An 18123-nucleotide genomic window follows, 5' to 3' on the forward strand; every position below is an offset into this window, starting at 1 on the left:
GTGCTGACTTTCATGGTCCTAGCCCAAGCCACAACTCTCTCCTACCCATAACATTTTATGGTGAGGAGGTCACACTTTCCATTCCAAAGTCAGATTTAGTAAAGACATCCAGAAACTGGTATTCTGGAACCCAGGAACCAGAGCAACAAAAGGTGCATTGTTTTCTTTAACTTCACGATACAGGTAACTGATGCTGTGATAGCTAGACAATAGACTTAAACTGGATTAATAATAATTGCTTCTTCCAAGCGAATCCTGGAAATAGCAGTTATTTGAAGGGAAAAGAGAATGCTCAGCAACTACTCCCAGGATTATTTGTGGGATAGCATTACATTTACAATGATTCTACTGAGATCCATGTGATTCTATGCTGTGTGCCTGTAAATGCATTAAAGCATTGAATCTTGGTAACATTATGCCATGTAGAACTAAATTATGCAAAAAAATAAGAGGCATCACTGTCATTTCCATTTAACAGTTAGGAAAACTAAGGCTGAGAATTAGAGAGTCTTGGACAAGATTAACCACTGAATCAAAGGCTGAGTCAGGATCTGAACACAGCTGTCTCAGAATCATGCCTGCAGACCCTGAAAATTTTCATGTTGGAAAAACCAAAGCAGTGGCTGCATTTGCATGGACTTTTCCCTGAAGGCATTTTGCATTCAAGAAGTTCCCAATCCTTATTTATATCTGTCTCCCTTTCCCAGCTTGCTACGAGTCTTGTTGCACAAGTCAAGACATTTGACAGACAGACTCTGGTGGCCTTGGGGCAGCAGGCCATGGGGCTGACCACCGGTCAGATTTCAAATCTGATGCCACAAGATCTGGTGGACCCTCAGGTCTTGGAATCGCTTGGGCAGGTCAATGGCTGGAACAGGGGACAGTCCCAAGGGCTGGTGAACAAGATCCTACGTAGCGACTTCACGGTAAGCAACCTGACACCCGTCTCTGGTGGCTGACTTTTGGAAAGAGCTGCAAATATCACCATGCTAGGCCAGTCCAAGGGGGCATCCAGTCCACCTGCCTCTTTCCAGTTCTGGACAGCCAAAGACCCATTGAATCTGGCATCCTGTTCTCATGGACAAGGGACATTCCCAGCCCTACTTGTATATGTCAGGGGTTGAACCCAGGACATTCTGCACGCAGCTCAAGTGCCCTACTGCTGAGCTACTGCCTTACCCCAAAGTGAGGACACAGCAGCTGTGAGCAGTGGTGCAGTCTGGGCTCAGAGGGGTGTGGCAAGAGAATGACCAAAGTTGTTGGTGTTAAGAAGGGCATCATCTTGCACAGTGACCCCTGAAACCTGGGAACTGACATGGCAGGACAGCGCGATCCTCTCTGAAGCTCTGACCTTCCTCCTCTTTCCTTCTTACTGCAGCTGGATACCGCTGAGAAGTTTGAGAGACTTGGCACCCTGGCACAAGGGTTGCCCAGCAGCAGCTTTGACTCAATCTCAGCAGATTTGGCAATTCAGCTGGCAAAGAATGCCGCCTTCTTGAGTGCTCTCAGGCAAGGCTCCGAACACTTAAGGAAGGCCTTTGTTAGCAAGGTAAATGGGCTTAAGGGCACAGGAACCACCTTTGTAAATGTGTTGGGTTTTTTTGGAAGTGTCTTAGCTTAGGGGTTGGTTACTTTCAGTTTTACAAAAGCCAGAAAAGAAATAAAATTTATCCATCTGAATACACTTTGCAGATCAGGAAAATCTAAACATTAGTACCGTTTTTCTGCTAGCTGTGGGGCATAGAAAGATTTTGTGTAGAGCCTTGCAATCTAGTAGACCCAAAAACTGGAAGCCCGCTCTTTCCCTCAATGAGATTTCATCCAACACGACCCAAACATTTCTTCAAAGTCTAGAAGGACTAGAAACTTGTGCTCTGCTTTAAATGAAAGCTAGGATTCTCAGGCTTCAGAAGCCCACACCTTTGACCAAATTCCTTGTTTTGCATAAGCCTAGATAAAGTAGCAGGCTGCAGTAGGAAGCTCTTCAGTTATTTGGGGCAGAGCGATAATGCTCATATCATTAGATCAGGGGTAGTCAACCTTTTTGGGGGACGCGGGTGGCGCTGTGGGTAAAACCTCAGCGCCTAGGACTTGCTGATCGTATGGTCGGCGGTTTGAATCCCTGTGGCGGGGTGCGCCCCCGTTGCCCGGTCCCAGCGCCTGCCAACCTAGCAGTTCGAAAGCACTCTTGGGTGCAAGTAGATAAATAGGGACCGCTTACTAGCGGGAAGGTAAACGGCGTTTCCATGTGCGGCTCTGGCTCGCCAGAGTAGCTTCGTCACGCTGGCCACGTGACCCAGAAGTGTCTGCGGACAGCGCTGGCTCCCGGCCTCTAGAGTGAGATGAGCGCACAACCCTAGAGTCTGTCAAGACTGGCCCGTACAGGCAGGGGTACCTTTACCTTTTTATACCTACCACCCACTGATGCATCTTCCTTCATGGTAAAATTTCCTTACCGCCCACCAGTGCTCGATGGAAGGAGGATTCCGCTTGTGCCGTAGAACCTCCTACTGCCCACCTAGAATCCTGAAACGCCCACTAGTGGGTGGCAGGGACCAGGTTGACAACCCCTGTATTACATCATCCTTCCCCAACCTCTTGCTCGCCACATGTTTTGGACTACAATTCCCCTTAGCCCCCATCCCCATGACCATTTTGGACTACAGTTATCATTAGCAAATCCATTTTGACTATATCTCCCCTCAGCCCCTGTGCTTGCTGAGACTTATGGGACTTGTAGTCCAAAACATTTGAAGGGCACTAGAATGGGGCAAAGCCGCATAAGATAAGCCATATTGGCGAACTCTGATTTGGTTCTATGACCTTTCCCTCAACCTTGTAGATCCTCTCAAACTCGTCCTCCCTCAGTGACATCCTGAATAATGTCCCAGATGATTTAGTGGACCAAGTCCCAAATTCGCTACTGGTGATTCGAGGCAAGATCCCAGATCTCCACAAAATCAATGAGAAACAATGGTCCCCACAGCAGGTAACGACTCTGGTTTTTCTCTTAAACCCTGTTTGCCGTGCATGGCAATTTGAGCCTGGACAGGCCAGTTTGCCATCTTGCTTCTTCCTTGCTATTGAATTGACCCCTCTCTTTGTTCTAGGCATCTGTTCTGTTTGGAGATGTGCTGTCCAGCACGGATAATTACACAGAGTGAGTTGTGGGCCCACAGTGGTGCAGAAATATCTTAAAAAACAATTGTCCAGCATTTGACAACCTTTCCATTGGCTCCATGGATTTGACCTTGGGCTTGTATCCAAGGGAGGCATAATTGGCTTATTTCATGAAGGAATCTTTATCTTTTAAGAAGCCCTCTCCCTGGCTTAATCAAATTTGATTTAATTCTCCATACTAGACATTTTCATTTTCAGCATCATTATTTATTTAATTTGTACACTACCCTTCAGCTGAAGATCACAGGGAGATTCACAACATAAAAATGAGAACACAAAATACATTACGAAAAAACAAAAAGCAAACCAATTACTCTCCTCTTCCCACAAACACATTTAAAAGGCCATAGATTGTTTAATCAGCCCAAGGCCTGGTTATAGAGAATTGTTTTCTCCTGGCGCCTAATATATATATATATAATAAAGGCACCTAGTGAAATATGGTTGAGTTTTAAAATTTATACAGCGGTTGATGGTGAAAAAAGTACAAAACCTCAAAGTGGTTTGCCTAAAAAGGTAAAATGATAAAATTATCAATAGGAAAAATTAACACCGGAATTTTAAGATGTTCAAAATGTTAAAATAAGAATAGATTAAAAACAGATTAAAACTTTCATTGGCTTTCTAAGCACCTGGGCATGTCTAAACAAGAATATTTTTAGCAGGTGCCAAAAAGAGTACAGCAGAGGCGCCTGCCTGATATCAATAGGCAGGGAGTTCCAAAGTGTAGAATCTGCCACACTAAAAGACGGCGTTCTTCCAAATGTGGAATGGGTGTTATGTGGCACCTGTAGAAGTGCCAATTCCGCTGATCAAAGCGGCTGAGTGGACAGATATGGGGTATGGCGACCTCATAGGTAAACTGATCCCAAATCAGTTTTTATATGCTAACAGTAACATCTTGAATTTGGCTTGGAAGCAAATTGGCAGCAAAAGACTAATTCACCTCTGTGGCTTCTAGGCTTTCTGCATTCATCCTGCAAGGCTTCCAGTGCAATGTTGCCACCAAACTGACACCCGCACAGCTGTCCACTTTGGTCCAAGAAGTGAAGATTAAAAATGCCAACCTGAGTGAGGAACAGGTGAGAGATGCAGATGGGCTGCAAATGGGGCTGGATTGAGGACTCTTGCCCTCACTTCCCCTCAATTAGCAGAATCATAGGATTCAGGCAGGATGGTGCTGGTATGAGACAGGGGCCAAAGGAGTGCCAGGCTGCATTAGTATGCTAGGGTGCTTTCTTGGCTGCTTCTGAATTTGGGGTCCTGTGCAAAGGAGGCCAGGAGAGCTCTCTTGTATCTGTAAGACAGGGGTCACCAGTAGTGAGGTCAGAGAATTCCTCCCAAGACAGAAATAGGAGTGGAAATTACTGATGCTTGTTTATGCATCCTGTGCCCAGAACCAAAATCAATCCAGCAAATACGATTGGTGTTCACTGTTGTTGTTGCTTCTGGTTTGTAAACAACACACACCTACGTCCCCCACATTTGCATTGTGTTTCCTTTGCATTGAAATGAATGGGGCAGGATATCATAACGACAACACAATGAATTACCTAAGTTACGTAATTTCATCAGAGGTGACAGCAAGATGAAAAACATAGTTTTGGGCAGAATACGAACTGCAGCAGAATGGAAGCAGTGCTGCACGGGGTGAAAAGAAGGTTATAGAAAATGGTGCCGCCTTATACTTACCAGCCTTATAGGCCTGTGGGTACATTTGAATTTTTGAGAGAGAGTAGTAGAACAGGTGGCACCCCCCACTGGGCGACTTCTCTCCCTCAGATCAGCCCTCCCTGCGAGATTCAGAAAGAGAGAAAGTGCACACCCAGACACCCAGTTTGCTTTTTCAAGCTTGATGTTGCACCGATCAGGGAATGGATAGGGAGGTGAGATCCAGCTTTTATTTCATGAAGGATGTAAGGGGAGTAATTCTGGCTCTCTTCCCATCAGCTCTCCTGCATGGCAAAACTTCTCTCCAGAAACAACCAGGCAGCAAATTTCACCAGTTACCCACCCGATGTGCTGCTTTTCTTTCCGTGAGTAGCTCTGAGGAATTGTCTTCTCTGAGGAATTAAGTCAAGGGTCAGGAACTTTGTTTTGCTTTGTTTAGCTCTCTCACCAAATGTTGAAAGCACATCGAAAGCATATGGCTTTCTCCAGAGAACTTCAGTTCACCTCTCACAAAGCTACGATTCCCAGCAGCCTTGACAAACAACACTTCCTGGAATTCTTTAGAGCAGAACATGTGCTTTAAATGCATTAGGTGGTTGTGCTCATTCTCCAGACCTATCACTCAACACCAGTTGATAGAAACCACAGGAGGGAGGGAAGAGCAGCCCTTGTGCTTGAATCCTATTTGCGGGTTTCCCACTTGGGCATCTAGTTGGCCACTGTGAGGACAGGATGCCAGACTAGATAGGCCATTGGCCGGATCCAGCAAGCTCTTCTTATGTTATTACTCCTCCTGTATGCCAATTTTAACATTATAGGACTCTCCTTCCCTGCCCCAAAGAACACAAAGATGAAAAATAACATTTAGGCTATCATTTTAGAACTTACATCGGAAGTTGAACAGAATCCATTCCGGAAGTCCGTTTGACTTCCAAAATATTTTGAAACCAAGGCGTGGCTTCCAATTGGCTGCAGGAAGCTCCTGCAGCCAATTGGAAGCCACGGAAGCCATGCCAGATGTTCGGGTTCCAAAGAACATTTGCAAACTGGAACACTCATTTCGGGTTTGTGGTGTTTGGGGGCCAAAACAGACAAGTACTAAGGCTTTCGACAACCAAGGTATGACTGTAGTTAAAAGCTGGATATGGAGGAGTGGAAGCGTCTGTAGTACCAAACCTTTCCTGCACTCCTGCCCTGCCTCTCAAATAATGAAGATTCACGTATCTTCCAGTCTCAACAAAATAAATCACCAGAACTGTGAAGCGTTTTACACCCTGGCTTCCCAAGGGAATCTAACTCTGCTGGCCAATGGATCAACCCAAAGGAACAAACTCTTGGAGAATGCATTGAGTTGCTTTGTGAGTGACACTCTTTCCTTATGCAAAGGCCTTGTGGGGTGGGGGTGGGGGAGGGGGACCACTTTCAGGCTGTCCCTATTTTCAAGTGGGAGTCAAACACACACTGGCAAATTCAGGCGGCCACAATGAAAGTGATGGAGAAGGTGGTTGGGAAACACACAGGATAACACTTGATTTAATGCAATGTCATCTAACACCCCCTGAACCAAATAAGAAGGGATGCTGCCCAAGACATTCTAGTAACTGAGGGAGACCCCAGCATGGCATCCCCCTCCCTGCCAGGGAAGAATGGGCGAGGGAAGATCTATATCAGGAACAAGCGGGGGAAATAAAGATCTACATTGGGATCTGCTGCCCCTGTGGATCCTGGCCTCATGGGTGGCTGCCCCTGGTTATGCCATTGCTGGAATGAACACTAGCAAGTGTAAGAGCAAAATGGGCTTGTTCCTTCTTTGGTCCTAATATTAAATATTTCACCAGAGAGTGGAGAATACCTCGCTCAGCAAAGAGCAGCTGCAGAAGCTTGGAGCCCTCGTGTGTGACATGGATGCAGCCACCATTTTGGACTCTGACCCGACGGTCTTGGAGAACCTGAAACTGTGTCCTGATCTCACAGCTGCCCAGAGGATTGCCTTAAATGTGCTTCTGAGCAGTGGGAAGACTTCGCAAGGGTGAGCAACAGGGACAGATAAACCTTTCTGGTTTATGTTTGTTTTGCATGTGATGTGGGAGAAATTCCCTTTGGGGGTTCAGTATGGAGGCTCACATGAAATACCTAGTTAGTCAGGTTTATTCAGTAATATATGACAGGACAGAGTCCAAAAGAGCCTGTCGGAGCATTCCATTTGCACATGCCCTATATAGGAAAAATGCACCATCTTGGCTGTATCATCTTCCAGCCAACCATCTTCTGCCACCCGAACACTTCAGCCAACTCTTCAGCCAACCATAGTCCTTGAAAGCATTGACTCAACCCATATTTTCTTCTTTATTACTTTGGCTATACCCGAAGAGCCCTCCCTGCACCTTATCTGGGAGGTGTTTTTCACTCTAGCATATCAGTTCACCAAAAGAGGTGGGTCCATCTAGGTTGGTGAAGGCTGCTCTGATCATGCTGTGCTGGCTGTCGCCTTCTGGGAGTTGTAGTCCAAAAACAACTAGAGGGTGGCAGGCTGGTCCAAGGATTCCATAAAGCAACTGAGGATTGTATGTCTCCATGTGACACAGGGTGCCTGCATCTTGGGATGATGGAACCCTGGAAGATCTCGGGCCTCTTGCTTTGTATATAAACCGTACCACCTGGGACTCCATTAACAAGGTAGGGGGAGTAGAAGAGCCCAGGTTTCACATGTTGTTGTTGTACCCCCCCTGTAATTCCTTAAGGTTTGCCATTGATGTACAGATTCGGATGGATTTCCTTTTTTTTACACAGGAAGAGAGACTGATCTTCTTCAGGAAGGTGGCAGATCTGTTTGACAGCCAAAGTGCTTCACAAAAAGTGAAAACAATCCTGTTCTTAAAGTCGCTTGGATCGAAATCTGCTTCCCCTCCTCGGACTAGACGAGCACCAGAAAGTAAGAGAGAGAGAGAGAAAAGAAGAAGCTAGTTTATTGTGCATATCTATATATATCTCTATCTCATTGTGAGATTGGAGGTAGGTAGGTTATATGCCTGAGCCCCACTCTAATTCCTGGATCCAACATGAAATCAGAATAGCGGGGCTAGCTTCCTGGTGAGGTAATAGTATGAGTCACTAAGGTAACAAAGGAAATGGCTCAGTGCCAAAGTCACAGTCTCCACATTCTGAGGTTGAAAAATGTCTGGCTGTGGAAGAGAAGCTCTGTGTTGTATGGCAGCCCTAGGTTAAGACATTTGTTTTATGTAGCAATTGTTTTCATAGAATCATAGAATCATAGAATCATAGAGTTGGAAGAGACCACAAGGGCCATCGAGTCCAACCCCCTGCCAAGCAGGAAACACCATCAGAGCACTCCTGACATATGGTTGTCAAGCCTCTGCTTAAAGACCTCCAAAGTAGGAGACTCCACCACACTCCTTGGCAGCAAATTCCACTGTCGAACAGCTCTTACTGTCAGGAAGTTCTTCCTAATGTTTAGGTGGAATCTTCTTTCTTGTAGTTTGGATCCATTGCTCCGTGTCCGCTTCTCTGGAGCAGCAGAAAACAACCTTTCTCCCTCCTCTACGTGACATCCTTTTATATATTTGAACATGGCTATCATATCACCCCTTAACCTCCTCTTCTCCAGGCTAAACATGCCCAGCTCCCTTAGCCGTTCCTCATAAGGCATTTTTAAAGTTGTATGTTTGGTGCTTGGTAACAATTTGTATTAAAAGTCACAGGCTTTCTTGACTATTGATGGAGAGAGAGAGAGAGGAAGCCAAAGAGACGGGTGATGGTTTCCCATAATTGCCAAGTTTGCAAGGTCATTCCCTGCCTGTGAAATTCTGCCAACAGCTTGCCGGTCCACTCCAGTCACAACCAGCTCACTGGAAGACCCGCTCTTCATCGTCCACTATGACAGCGCCCAGCAGTTTGATGCCTGCCTGAGCAATGAGGTTTTGAAAGCCAACTTGGTCCCACTGCTTGAGCAGCCGCTTCCGAACGACTACTTGACAGTAATTAAAAGGAAGCTGGACGAGGTAACTGAAGGGCCATTGATGTATCTGTGCACTGCAGCCTTTGCTCAATGATGCTGTGGCAATTTTAGGGCAGCCAGGTTGCTCTGGTTGTGGTGCCCTCACTACAATTGATCCAAATGTACCTTTTTCCTATCCAAGGAGGAGCTCAGAAACAGCTGGCTGTGCAAATTTGAAGCAGAAGAGGCTGGCTGTGCATGTCGCTGATTGGCTGCCACAGAAATGTCTGCAGCCTTTGCCTTACTGATGTTGGCCAAGGGTGATGGGTTTTCTAGCAAACAAGGTTGCTCGTTCCACAACTAATGAACTTCCTACCCTCTTTATTAGATCTACCCCAATGGGATTCCAGAGGACCACCTGAAGCTTCTTGGCTTCCTTTCACGGCTGTACAGCGCAGATGAGATTGGCAGGTGGAATATCACCTCCAGTGACACACTTGCCGCTTTGCTCAGCCGAAATAATGGGGCCTGGGAGATGGCTCAGGTAACATATATAAATGGGGGATGGGTGAACTCATTGAAGTCCAGTTGGTCCAGATTCTTTTTAAAATGAATTCATTTTTATCAGTTTTCATTACAGGTAAAACTGTATGACTACGGTAACAATAAAAGGCAACGTTCCCCAGAATAGCTCCCAAATCTGCATGCCACTAGGTCTGTCCCATCACAGGAACATAGGGGCATTGGTCCACCTATCTCTGTACTGCCTACACGGACTGGCAGCAGGTCTCTGGACTTTCAGGCAGGAGGCATTCCCAGCCCTAGCTGGAGATGCCAGGGATTGAACCTGGGACCTTCTGCTTGCAAGGCAGATGCTCTGCCACTTAGCTAGGGTCCTTCTGCATCCCATTCCCATGTGAATTTTAAAGAAATCCTTAAAATATCTGTGCAGAAGGAAAGAACATAGTGTCCCTGCAGTGTATCCAGTGGGGGGGTATTGCTCTAGCTATTGCAATACTAAGGTCTTCTTTACAGAAATGATGATTCTAAGGAGCATTACTTTTTAAACACAGACTTCTCTTATTAACTGATAAGCTTTGCTCATAACAAACTAAACTCTGCTTTTACATTCAGGGAAGGAAAGGAAGAATGAAGCAGGAAAGCCCAGTTCCTTTTACTTTTCATACTAGTCAATGGGAGTTACAGAAAAAGCTACCTCCTTATCTTAGGTCTTTCACCTTGTCAGTTCACATCACGACCTTAAAGGAATAGCAAAATAGTTTCAATGCCACCAAACTCAGTCTGCTCTCAGCCAACCACTGCCTTCCTTCCTTCCTTCCTTCCTTCCTTCCTTCCTTCCTTCCTTCCTTCCTTCCTTCAGCCATTCGCGTAGGTGGCCCTGCCTGCCTGCCTGCCAGGCTCCTCTGCCCTCCTTAGCCTCAGAGTTGCTACTTGCAGAACTCAGCAGAGAGGAAGCCAAGGACAAAACTAGAATTGCTTAGCTTTGCCTGTCATTGGCTCTGGCGCCACCTACTGATGGCCTCCTGCCTTGCATCCTACCAGCCCCAGTGGGCATCAGCCAAAACTGGTTCCTAGATGATGCAGATACATAAGGAATTACTCTAGCTGCTGGAGCAAACTTTTCACGTTGCCTGCCGCAGTCCTACAGCACTGTTGGATGTCAGAGCTAGATGTGCCACCACAGGTGACCCAGTGTGTCACTGTTCATGTCCTGAAACTGAACTCTTCATCTTGCAGCTCAGGCGACTGGTGTCAAGATACATGGAAGAAGGGGGCAGCCTCACGGGCCCATTACTTGACATGCTGGAGGGGAAATACCTCTGCTTTTTGGACGAAGATCAGCTGAAGCAAATAAACCCAGAAGCAATTCGGTAGGATGCTGCCTTGGGTGGGGTGGAGGGCTTTACTGCTAGAAACAGATATGGAAAGTTCTGACTCAGAGCCCAGGGTATTTCTTTTCCTGGGCGAGCGTATTCCCCACAACTATGACTTCAAACAATTGGCATTTGCAAGGTTTTCTGTCTCCAACCGTGAAGGCAGAACATACCTCCATCATGGATAGCAGCCACTGACAGAACTGTCATTAAAATGCCAAACCAAATTTCTTCTCCATCACTTCCCTTGTTGAGCTCACTGCCAACTATGTGATAAAATGCACCCCTATGGAGCCATTTCATGCCATCCCAGCCATGTGAGATTTTCTCAGCAGAGAGACTCCTGTGTGACTGAGACAGCGTTTCAACGATCCAAAGTTCTGGCCAGGGGCTGACAATGTGGGTCTTCCCAATGGAACTGGCACCTTGCCAGACCCCAGGGTGCCACCTTCATAGGTGAGACCCAAGTTGCCAGTCCTTCTACTCAGGCATGTGGTTTGAGCATCAAGGCAAGCACGGAGGGGCTGCTCCAGGAAAATGGGCAAAGGTTTAAGTGTCCCTTGAACCAGCTATTATTTTGTGTCAGCAGCTAAGTTGCCTTCCAAGTCGATTGAAGCTTTTAAGCAGTTGTTTTGTCCAATCTCACCCCCTGTATTTTGCTTTGTGCAGGCATGCTGAGAAGTTAGATATTTCTTCCTGTTCCCAAGGCAAGAAAGACATCCTCTATGAAAAAGCACGCACGGCCTTTGCAAGCCAAAATGGAACCAGTGCATATTATCCCCTAATTCAGCCATATCTAGGTGGGTACCTTAATTTTCCCACAACTTTCCTCCATTCCACCATGGGCAACGAAGGTGCTTCCAGATGAACCTTCCCCTCCATAATTAAGGGAGTGCTTTCTTACATTTCTTAGAATCTGGACTACCTTTCTCTGAAATGGGTGCATTCCCAGTTTTTCTCAGACGTTGCCCTATTTTTATTTTAAAGGCAGCTTCTTCTTTTAAGTGGCTTTGGGGTTTCCATTCCACCTTGTTAAATATATGACCTGCTCTGTTTCCCATTTCCTTTCCCTTTCCCCCTTTTAAGGTGGAGCTCCTGCCAAGGACCTGAAAAGGCTGGCTGGATCTCAGGTTGCGATGGATATTGCCACATTTGTTAATCTGAAGCCAGAAGAGCTACAGGTGAGTTGCTGCAGTTGGCTGAACTGTGTGGATTCTAAAGGCAGCCTTGGGCAAGACTTTGCCACATCAACATTTCCCATCCATTCCATCAGTTAGGAAGTTTAAGCCAAAATGTGGAACTATCTGCCAGACCAACCTTCCCCATACTGGTGCCTTCTGGATGTTTTAGAACTACAGCTCCCCATCAACCCCAGCCAGCACAAGCTGATGGGAACTGTAGTCTAAAATGGCCATGCTGGCTGGGGACTGATGGGAGTTGTAGTCCAAAACAAGGCTGTCCTGGCTGGGGCTGATGGGAATTGTAGCTCAAGACACCTGGAAGGCACCAGGTTGATGAAGGCTGTGCTAGACTCTTACAAGCGTAAAAACATTACAGTGTTATTTATTTATTAATTAAATTTGTGTACTGTCCTTCATCTGAAGAACTCAAGGTGGTTCACAGAGTATAAAAACACAAAATAAAAACACAAAATGCATAATAAAAACAAGAACAAACCAAACCAACCCCCCCTCCCACAAACACATTTAAATGGACAATTAAGCAGAATGAACCATTACTTATCCTTTTCAGGGGACACTGCAGGGGGTGGGTGAGGAATAATTCCATGATATGGGGTGCAGGGTCTCTAACAGAGGATTCTCATTCTCACGCCACCCACATCAAACTGTAATAGGAGATGCTACAATAATTGAAGAGTATTGGAACTGATGCTGGCTTGTAGTGTAGACCCAGGGTTGCATTTCTAATGCTTTTAAAGTGGAGAGAAGCAAGAGCAGACTAGAAAGGTCATTTTCTGGGGGAAATCATAACTAAAACACAGGGACCTGCCCGAATGAGCAAAGGTATCACAAATGTATTGCAGAAACTGAGCGTCCAGGATGTGAAAGGGTTGCTTGGTGTAAATTTGCCTGATTTGAAAGAAGTTGAGAATGATCCTTCGGTAGCCCTGTGGATCAAGAGCCATTTTCAGTCTGAGCTGGACACTCTTGAGATTGGTCTGAGAGGAGGGATGACCTCTCTGTCCTCCACAGCAACCAGCATCACAGTAGCAGATGCCTCCGAGTCTACAACACCCATTGACACTCCAACAGCTGATCCTCCTACTGCTCCCAGTACGGGGTCAACCTCATTTGCCACAAGTGACTCAGTGACCTCTGGTGACAATGCAGCAGTGTTCTCCAGCAGCAGTGCTGCTATGCAACCTCTTTCAACACCACTCTTTGAAACCAGCACTGCGGCCAATGAAACCTCTTTTGCCTCCACCAACATCACCCACACAAGGGTCGCCATAGATCTCAGAGTTGCTTTCTCCACCCAAGCTCCAGCTGTCACATCCAGTGTCACAGCTACTTCAGATGATACCATCAGTGGAACATCGGCCCCTCCTACAGCAAGAGATGTCAACACAACTACCTCTGGCAGAGGTTCAGCAGATTCCAGCGACACCGGAACTGATAGCACGACTTTTCCTACCATCTCGATAGACTCCACCATTGCAGTTTCCACCAAAATAATGGCTACCTCCTCCAATGTCACAACTGCCTCAAATGATACTGTCAGTGGAATACCTGACCCTACCTCTGCAACAGGCATCAACATGACTGCCAACACCACACCAGCCTCCAACTCCACCACGATCAATGATACAAATCTCCCTACCACTGCAGTGGACACAAACCTGACTGCCTCCACCAACACCACACCAGCCTCTGACACCACCACAATCAACGATACAAGTCTCCCTACCACTGCAATGGAGACCAACCTGACTGCCGCCACCAACACCACACCAGTCTCCAACTCTACCACGATCAATGATACAAGTCTACCTACCACTGCAGTGGACACAAACCTGACTGCCTCGACCAACACCACACCAGCCTCTGACACCACCACAATCAACGATACAAGTCTCCCTACCACTGCAATGGAGACCAACCTGACTGCCGCCACCAACACCACACCAGTCTCCAACTCTACCACGATCAATGATACAAGTCTACCTACCACTGCAATGGAGACCAATCTGACTGCCACCATCAACACCACACCAGCCTCCGACGCAACCACGATCAACGATACAGGTCTCCTTACCTCTGTCACCAATGTGACTACTGTCAGCAGTGCAACTGTTTCCTACACACCTGCCATCAGTACAAACCACACTCATAGTGCAAATGCAACCACAGTTGGCACCAGCAATGGAACTTCCGCTATGCCTGGCATGACTGCTACATCTTCTGAAAGGCCTTCAGCACCACCTAAGCCCATGCCAAATGCCACAACCCCAGCACCTCTCAGTGCTGCCACAAAAATGAAGGAAACAATGTCAACTGCTTCAAGCAAGACTACCGTTCATGTCCCAGAAACATCCCCTAAGACAGGAGTCTCACCTCAAACCACAAGGAGAGCCACCAGCAGAACACCTTCGAGAACGAGACCACCATTGCAGCCAACACCCAATGGCTACATCAATCTTCAGCCGCTAAGTGGTAAGTGCCTGTGATTTAAGTATCTGCTAAATATCTATTATGTCTAAGGGCAGGGAATCTCTACCTTCATGGTGGAATGACCTCTGTGAAGGGACTAGACTGACTTATCGGGGGCAAACAATGTTCTAAATTATGAGGAAGGAACATGGCTCAGTGGTAGAGCATCTGATTTGTATGCAGAAAGTCCCTGGTTCAATTCCCAGAATCTCCAGATAGAGCTCAGTATGTCCAATGCCTAAAACCCTGGAATGCTGCTGCCAGTCAGTGTAGGCAATACTGAGCTGGATGGTCTGATGTGGTGCAAGGCAGCTTTCCTCCCACTGAAAAGGCTGTGGCTGAACAGACTTCCCTAACAACACCAGGCATATTAGCAGGGGAGGGTGAGAAAGTGCATTCAAGTTCATTCACAATTTGATGTACATCATCTTTCACAGAACAGTTCTTGTGTTCTGAAAACAACAGCCCTTAAGGCTACATATGTGATATTTGGCCCAGAAAAGGTGGATTTGGTTCCCCTCCGAGGCTTAGTAGGACTATGGTATGGAGGGTCCTCCAAGGTGTCTGAAGCCTTGAAGGTTATAGAAATCTGATCTCTATTTTGTACATTATTTTTTGCATAATCCATGGTAAGGAAAGGGCATTTATAGTGTAGAATTTCTAGTCCTCTAGCAAATCTGAGGATCTTGAATGGAAAAGCAACAGTGGCTCATTTGAATTACCCCTCCGCTTTCTCCATCCAGGATCATCTTCCAGCTTAATCTCCAGCTGTCTTCTTCTGACATTGTCCCTTGTGGTTGGAATCCCACTTCAGAGGAGGCTTCTCTGAGAGTATTGTTGCTTCCTCGCACCTCCCGACAGAAACTGGGGACGGCAAAGGCAAGAGCTTTGAAGTTCTACAAGGGGAGCCATTTGGAACCCATGGATCAAATGCCAATGCTCTCTGGACTGTGGGTCTCTTCTGACTTTTATGTGCATAGTAACTGCCCTGTGCCTAATGCAAATTTTGCCTGCTGCAAAGCTGCTGTGTTTCTCTCTACCCTCATTTTGTTATGGTGACACTTCCACACACAAGGTAGTGCTGAGATCCAGCACCATCTTTCCTGTCCTCTGTGCATGCTGGATCCTGGTTTGTTGAGCCTCCTGGAACAGCTGTACTCCTGAATTCCTTTCTGGGCCTGTGTTAGTAACCAGAACTGCACCATCAGCACCTCAGGTTGGTTCCGAGCAAGGGGAAGCAAGAAGACTGGCTTTGCTCAGCCCACCCATCAGTCAGCTGAAAGAGTTGGGAACCTAGCAGAAAGCAAGCCGCTTTCTCTGCCCCTTGGCTACTAGTCATGATGGCTGTCTTCTGCTTCCACTGTTGGAGACAGTCTGCCTCTGAATACCAGTTGCTGAAAATCACATGTGGAGAGTGGACTCCTGTCTCACCCAGGCCCTGCTTGTGTTGGTTAAGTGGCCAGGCTGTTCTATTCAGAGACCCAGTTCTGTTTCATTCAGTTCACATTTAAAGGCACAAACCTACTTAGTCTGCACTTTCTGAATCAATGCAAAAACTGAAACACAGCCATCCTTTGAAATTTGCACTTCTCTGAATTTTGCAATCTAGTGCTCCAACCGACTCATGTTTACAAAAATGCACATATTTTGGAGAATTGTGCATTAAAATGAAACTAACGTTAAAAATGCATTGTATTAGGGAAAATTGCTTGCAAAACATGTGCTTGAGTCAAAGCTGCAGAGAAAAATGTGTTTATTAGGATAAATGCACAAAGAGTACATTAGTTTTAAAAAAGGCAATTTTTTGTAGAAATGTGGACGATTGAATTTAAGATTGAAAAAATGAGAACTGAGAGAACTCAAATTGGCATGTCCCTTCTCAGTTCTTCCTTCCCTTTGTGGACAGCCTACAGCACAAGGTCTGAGTCCCATCCATCTATAATTACGCAACCTGAATTTTCTGGCATGTGACTGAACCTCATCCGAAAACAGAAACTGCTTGGAAGCATCCAGTGTCTTGAATGATAGGGAAAGTTGATTATCATGCAGCAGAGGCACTACCTTGAAAGGAAGGAGGCATCTTAATCCTATGTTAACCCTAAATAAGAACTCTGTATATTTTGTGCTATATTGCGTATTAGCAATAGGTATTTACATTGGACTTGGCTGTAGCATGTTGGCCAAAGTTTCAGGGAACATCAGGTACCAATCATCAAAACCAGAAGCTTGAGAAACTTGCAGTGGCTGATAAAAAAACCCAGATTTCTGCCCAACGTCTGAATTCAGAAGGTGGGAATACTGAGTGTGTCCTTATTCAAAACTGCCATTAGTCACATTGAAGAATGGGAGACAAATGTGATTCAGTTTGCATTTAAAGATGAAGCCACTTACTTTGCATTTTGCAAAACAATACATGAACGGAAACTCAGCCATCCTTTGGAATTCACTTTTCCAGATTTTGCAAAGCAGTTCTCCAGCCAAGTAATATGTACAATGATGCATAAACAAGGGTAAAGTGTGAATAAAAAAGCATATATTATCAAAAAATGACATGTGGAAATGCAAGGGGGAAATTGCTTTGCAAAAATGTGTATGTTCAGATAAATTAATATTACAATGCTGAAAAAATAATTGCAAACTGACATGGAAATGTGGGGAACAGAACTTGATTAGAAAATTGAGAAACTGATGGAATCCAAAACGACAGATATCACCCCTCCCTCTTTACCACTGAAAGAGTTTTAGGTTCTGATAGAAGTAATGGAAAGCTCATCTGAAGCTCTTAATTGATATAACTTCCAGACTCCATTGTATACCTCTCTAAATCTCATGCTCATTGATCTTAAAAAAGTCCAGCTGTTTCCCCTCTCCCTCCTAAATTGTTCACGTTCCTTAATGTCACAAAGTTGCTTTCTGCGGAAATGACTTTCTGTTTAATTTCAATAACGTGTTAAAAAATAAATTAAAAAATTGGTTTTAATTTTGACTGGCTTTGATGTTTACACATTTCCCCCCCCCCCTTTGGAATGCTGGGTTGGGAGGCAGAAGGGCTGGAGAGTGGGGAAAACAAACTGAATACGTATATCAACACAGTTTTCGACGCAGTGTCTACACAACTATGCACACTGAGGCCCAAATGAACTTTAACAACAACAACCCCTAGTGGCTAAAATTAGAGTGAAGGGGGGGAAAAAGATTTATAAAATGCAGAATTATGTTCCTCCTAGGTCAAGTTATACCTCTGCATTATATTTTGACAGCTTCTAGAGTGCTGCAGGTTCTCCATTCCTCCTTTTAAGGGAGTTCCCAAAAGACAACTCCAACACAGGCAGTGAGGAAGGGGCGAAGATGAGCAGCAAAACATGGGCAGGCCAGAAGAAAAAGTGGGGACAGTGGTGGATATGACCCTTTGTACAGTAGGCTACATTTGACACACCCACACACCCACTCTCTCTTTCCTCCATCCAGGCAAGCAAGAGGCATTATCAGAGTTCAAGGAGACATCCCAGTCATGCCAGAACACTGGAGGGTGTGAGGCAGGGGCGCCGGTGGGTGTGGCCTAGGAGAGGGGGTGTGGTCTGGGGAGGCTTGGAGAACCCTGAGGTCCATGTAGAGAGGCATGAGGTACGGGGCGCACACATGTGACCCTGTGCCTGAGGTTCCCCAGCCCTGTTTTAGAAGTCAGTGTGACATCTTACACCAGGATTGCCAAAGACACAGCAGCCATATTAGAGAGGATGACCAGATGTTT

General features: G+C 45.9%; 1 protein-coding gene across 1 annotated transcript in view; it reads left to right on the forward strand.

Annotated features, from left to right (window-relative positions):
* LOC308573660 (uncharacterized protein) overlaps positions 1-17308 on the forward strand; it is a 34644-nt gene extending 17336 nt beyond the window's left edge. The window contains exons 17-33 of the mRNA XM_081170818.1: positions 708-926; positions 1379-1549; positions 2843-2989; positions 3111-3160; positions 4142-4262; positions 5131-5216; positions 6083-6209; positions 6690-6880; positions 7437-7527; positions 7642-7783; positions 8686-8870; positions 9195-9350; positions 10565-10698; positions 11371-11501; positions 11788-11882; positions 12746-14375; positions 15116-17308. Coding sequence (XP_081026944.1) covers positions 708-926; positions 1379-1549; positions 2843-2989; positions 3111-3160; positions 4142-4262; positions 5131-5216; positions 6083-6209; positions 6690-6880; positions 7437-7527; positions 7642-7783; positions 8686-8870; positions 9195-9350; positions 10565-10698; positions 11371-11501; positions 11788-11882; positions 12746-14375; positions 15116-15201 — 3762 coding nt within the window. The 3' untranslated portion in view covers positions 15202-17308. The remainder of the gene's footprint in view (positions 1-707; positions 927-1378; positions 1550-2842; positions 2990-3110; positions 3161-4141; positions 4263-5130; positions 5217-6082; positions 6210-6689; positions 6881-7436; positions 7528-7641; positions 7784-8685; positions 8871-9194; positions 9351-10564; positions 10699-11370; positions 11502-11787; positions 11883-12745; positions 14376-15115) is intronic.
* Positions 17309-18123: the final 815 nt, after the last annotated feature.

The sequence above is a fragment of the Podarcis bocagei genome (assembly GCF_964188305.1).
Source record: "Podarcis bocagei genome assembly, chromosome: 14".
In the NCBI taxonomy this organism is placed as follows: domain Eukaryota; kingdom Metazoa; phylum Chordata; class Lepidosauria; order Squamata; family Lacertidae; genus Podarcis; species Podarcis bocagei.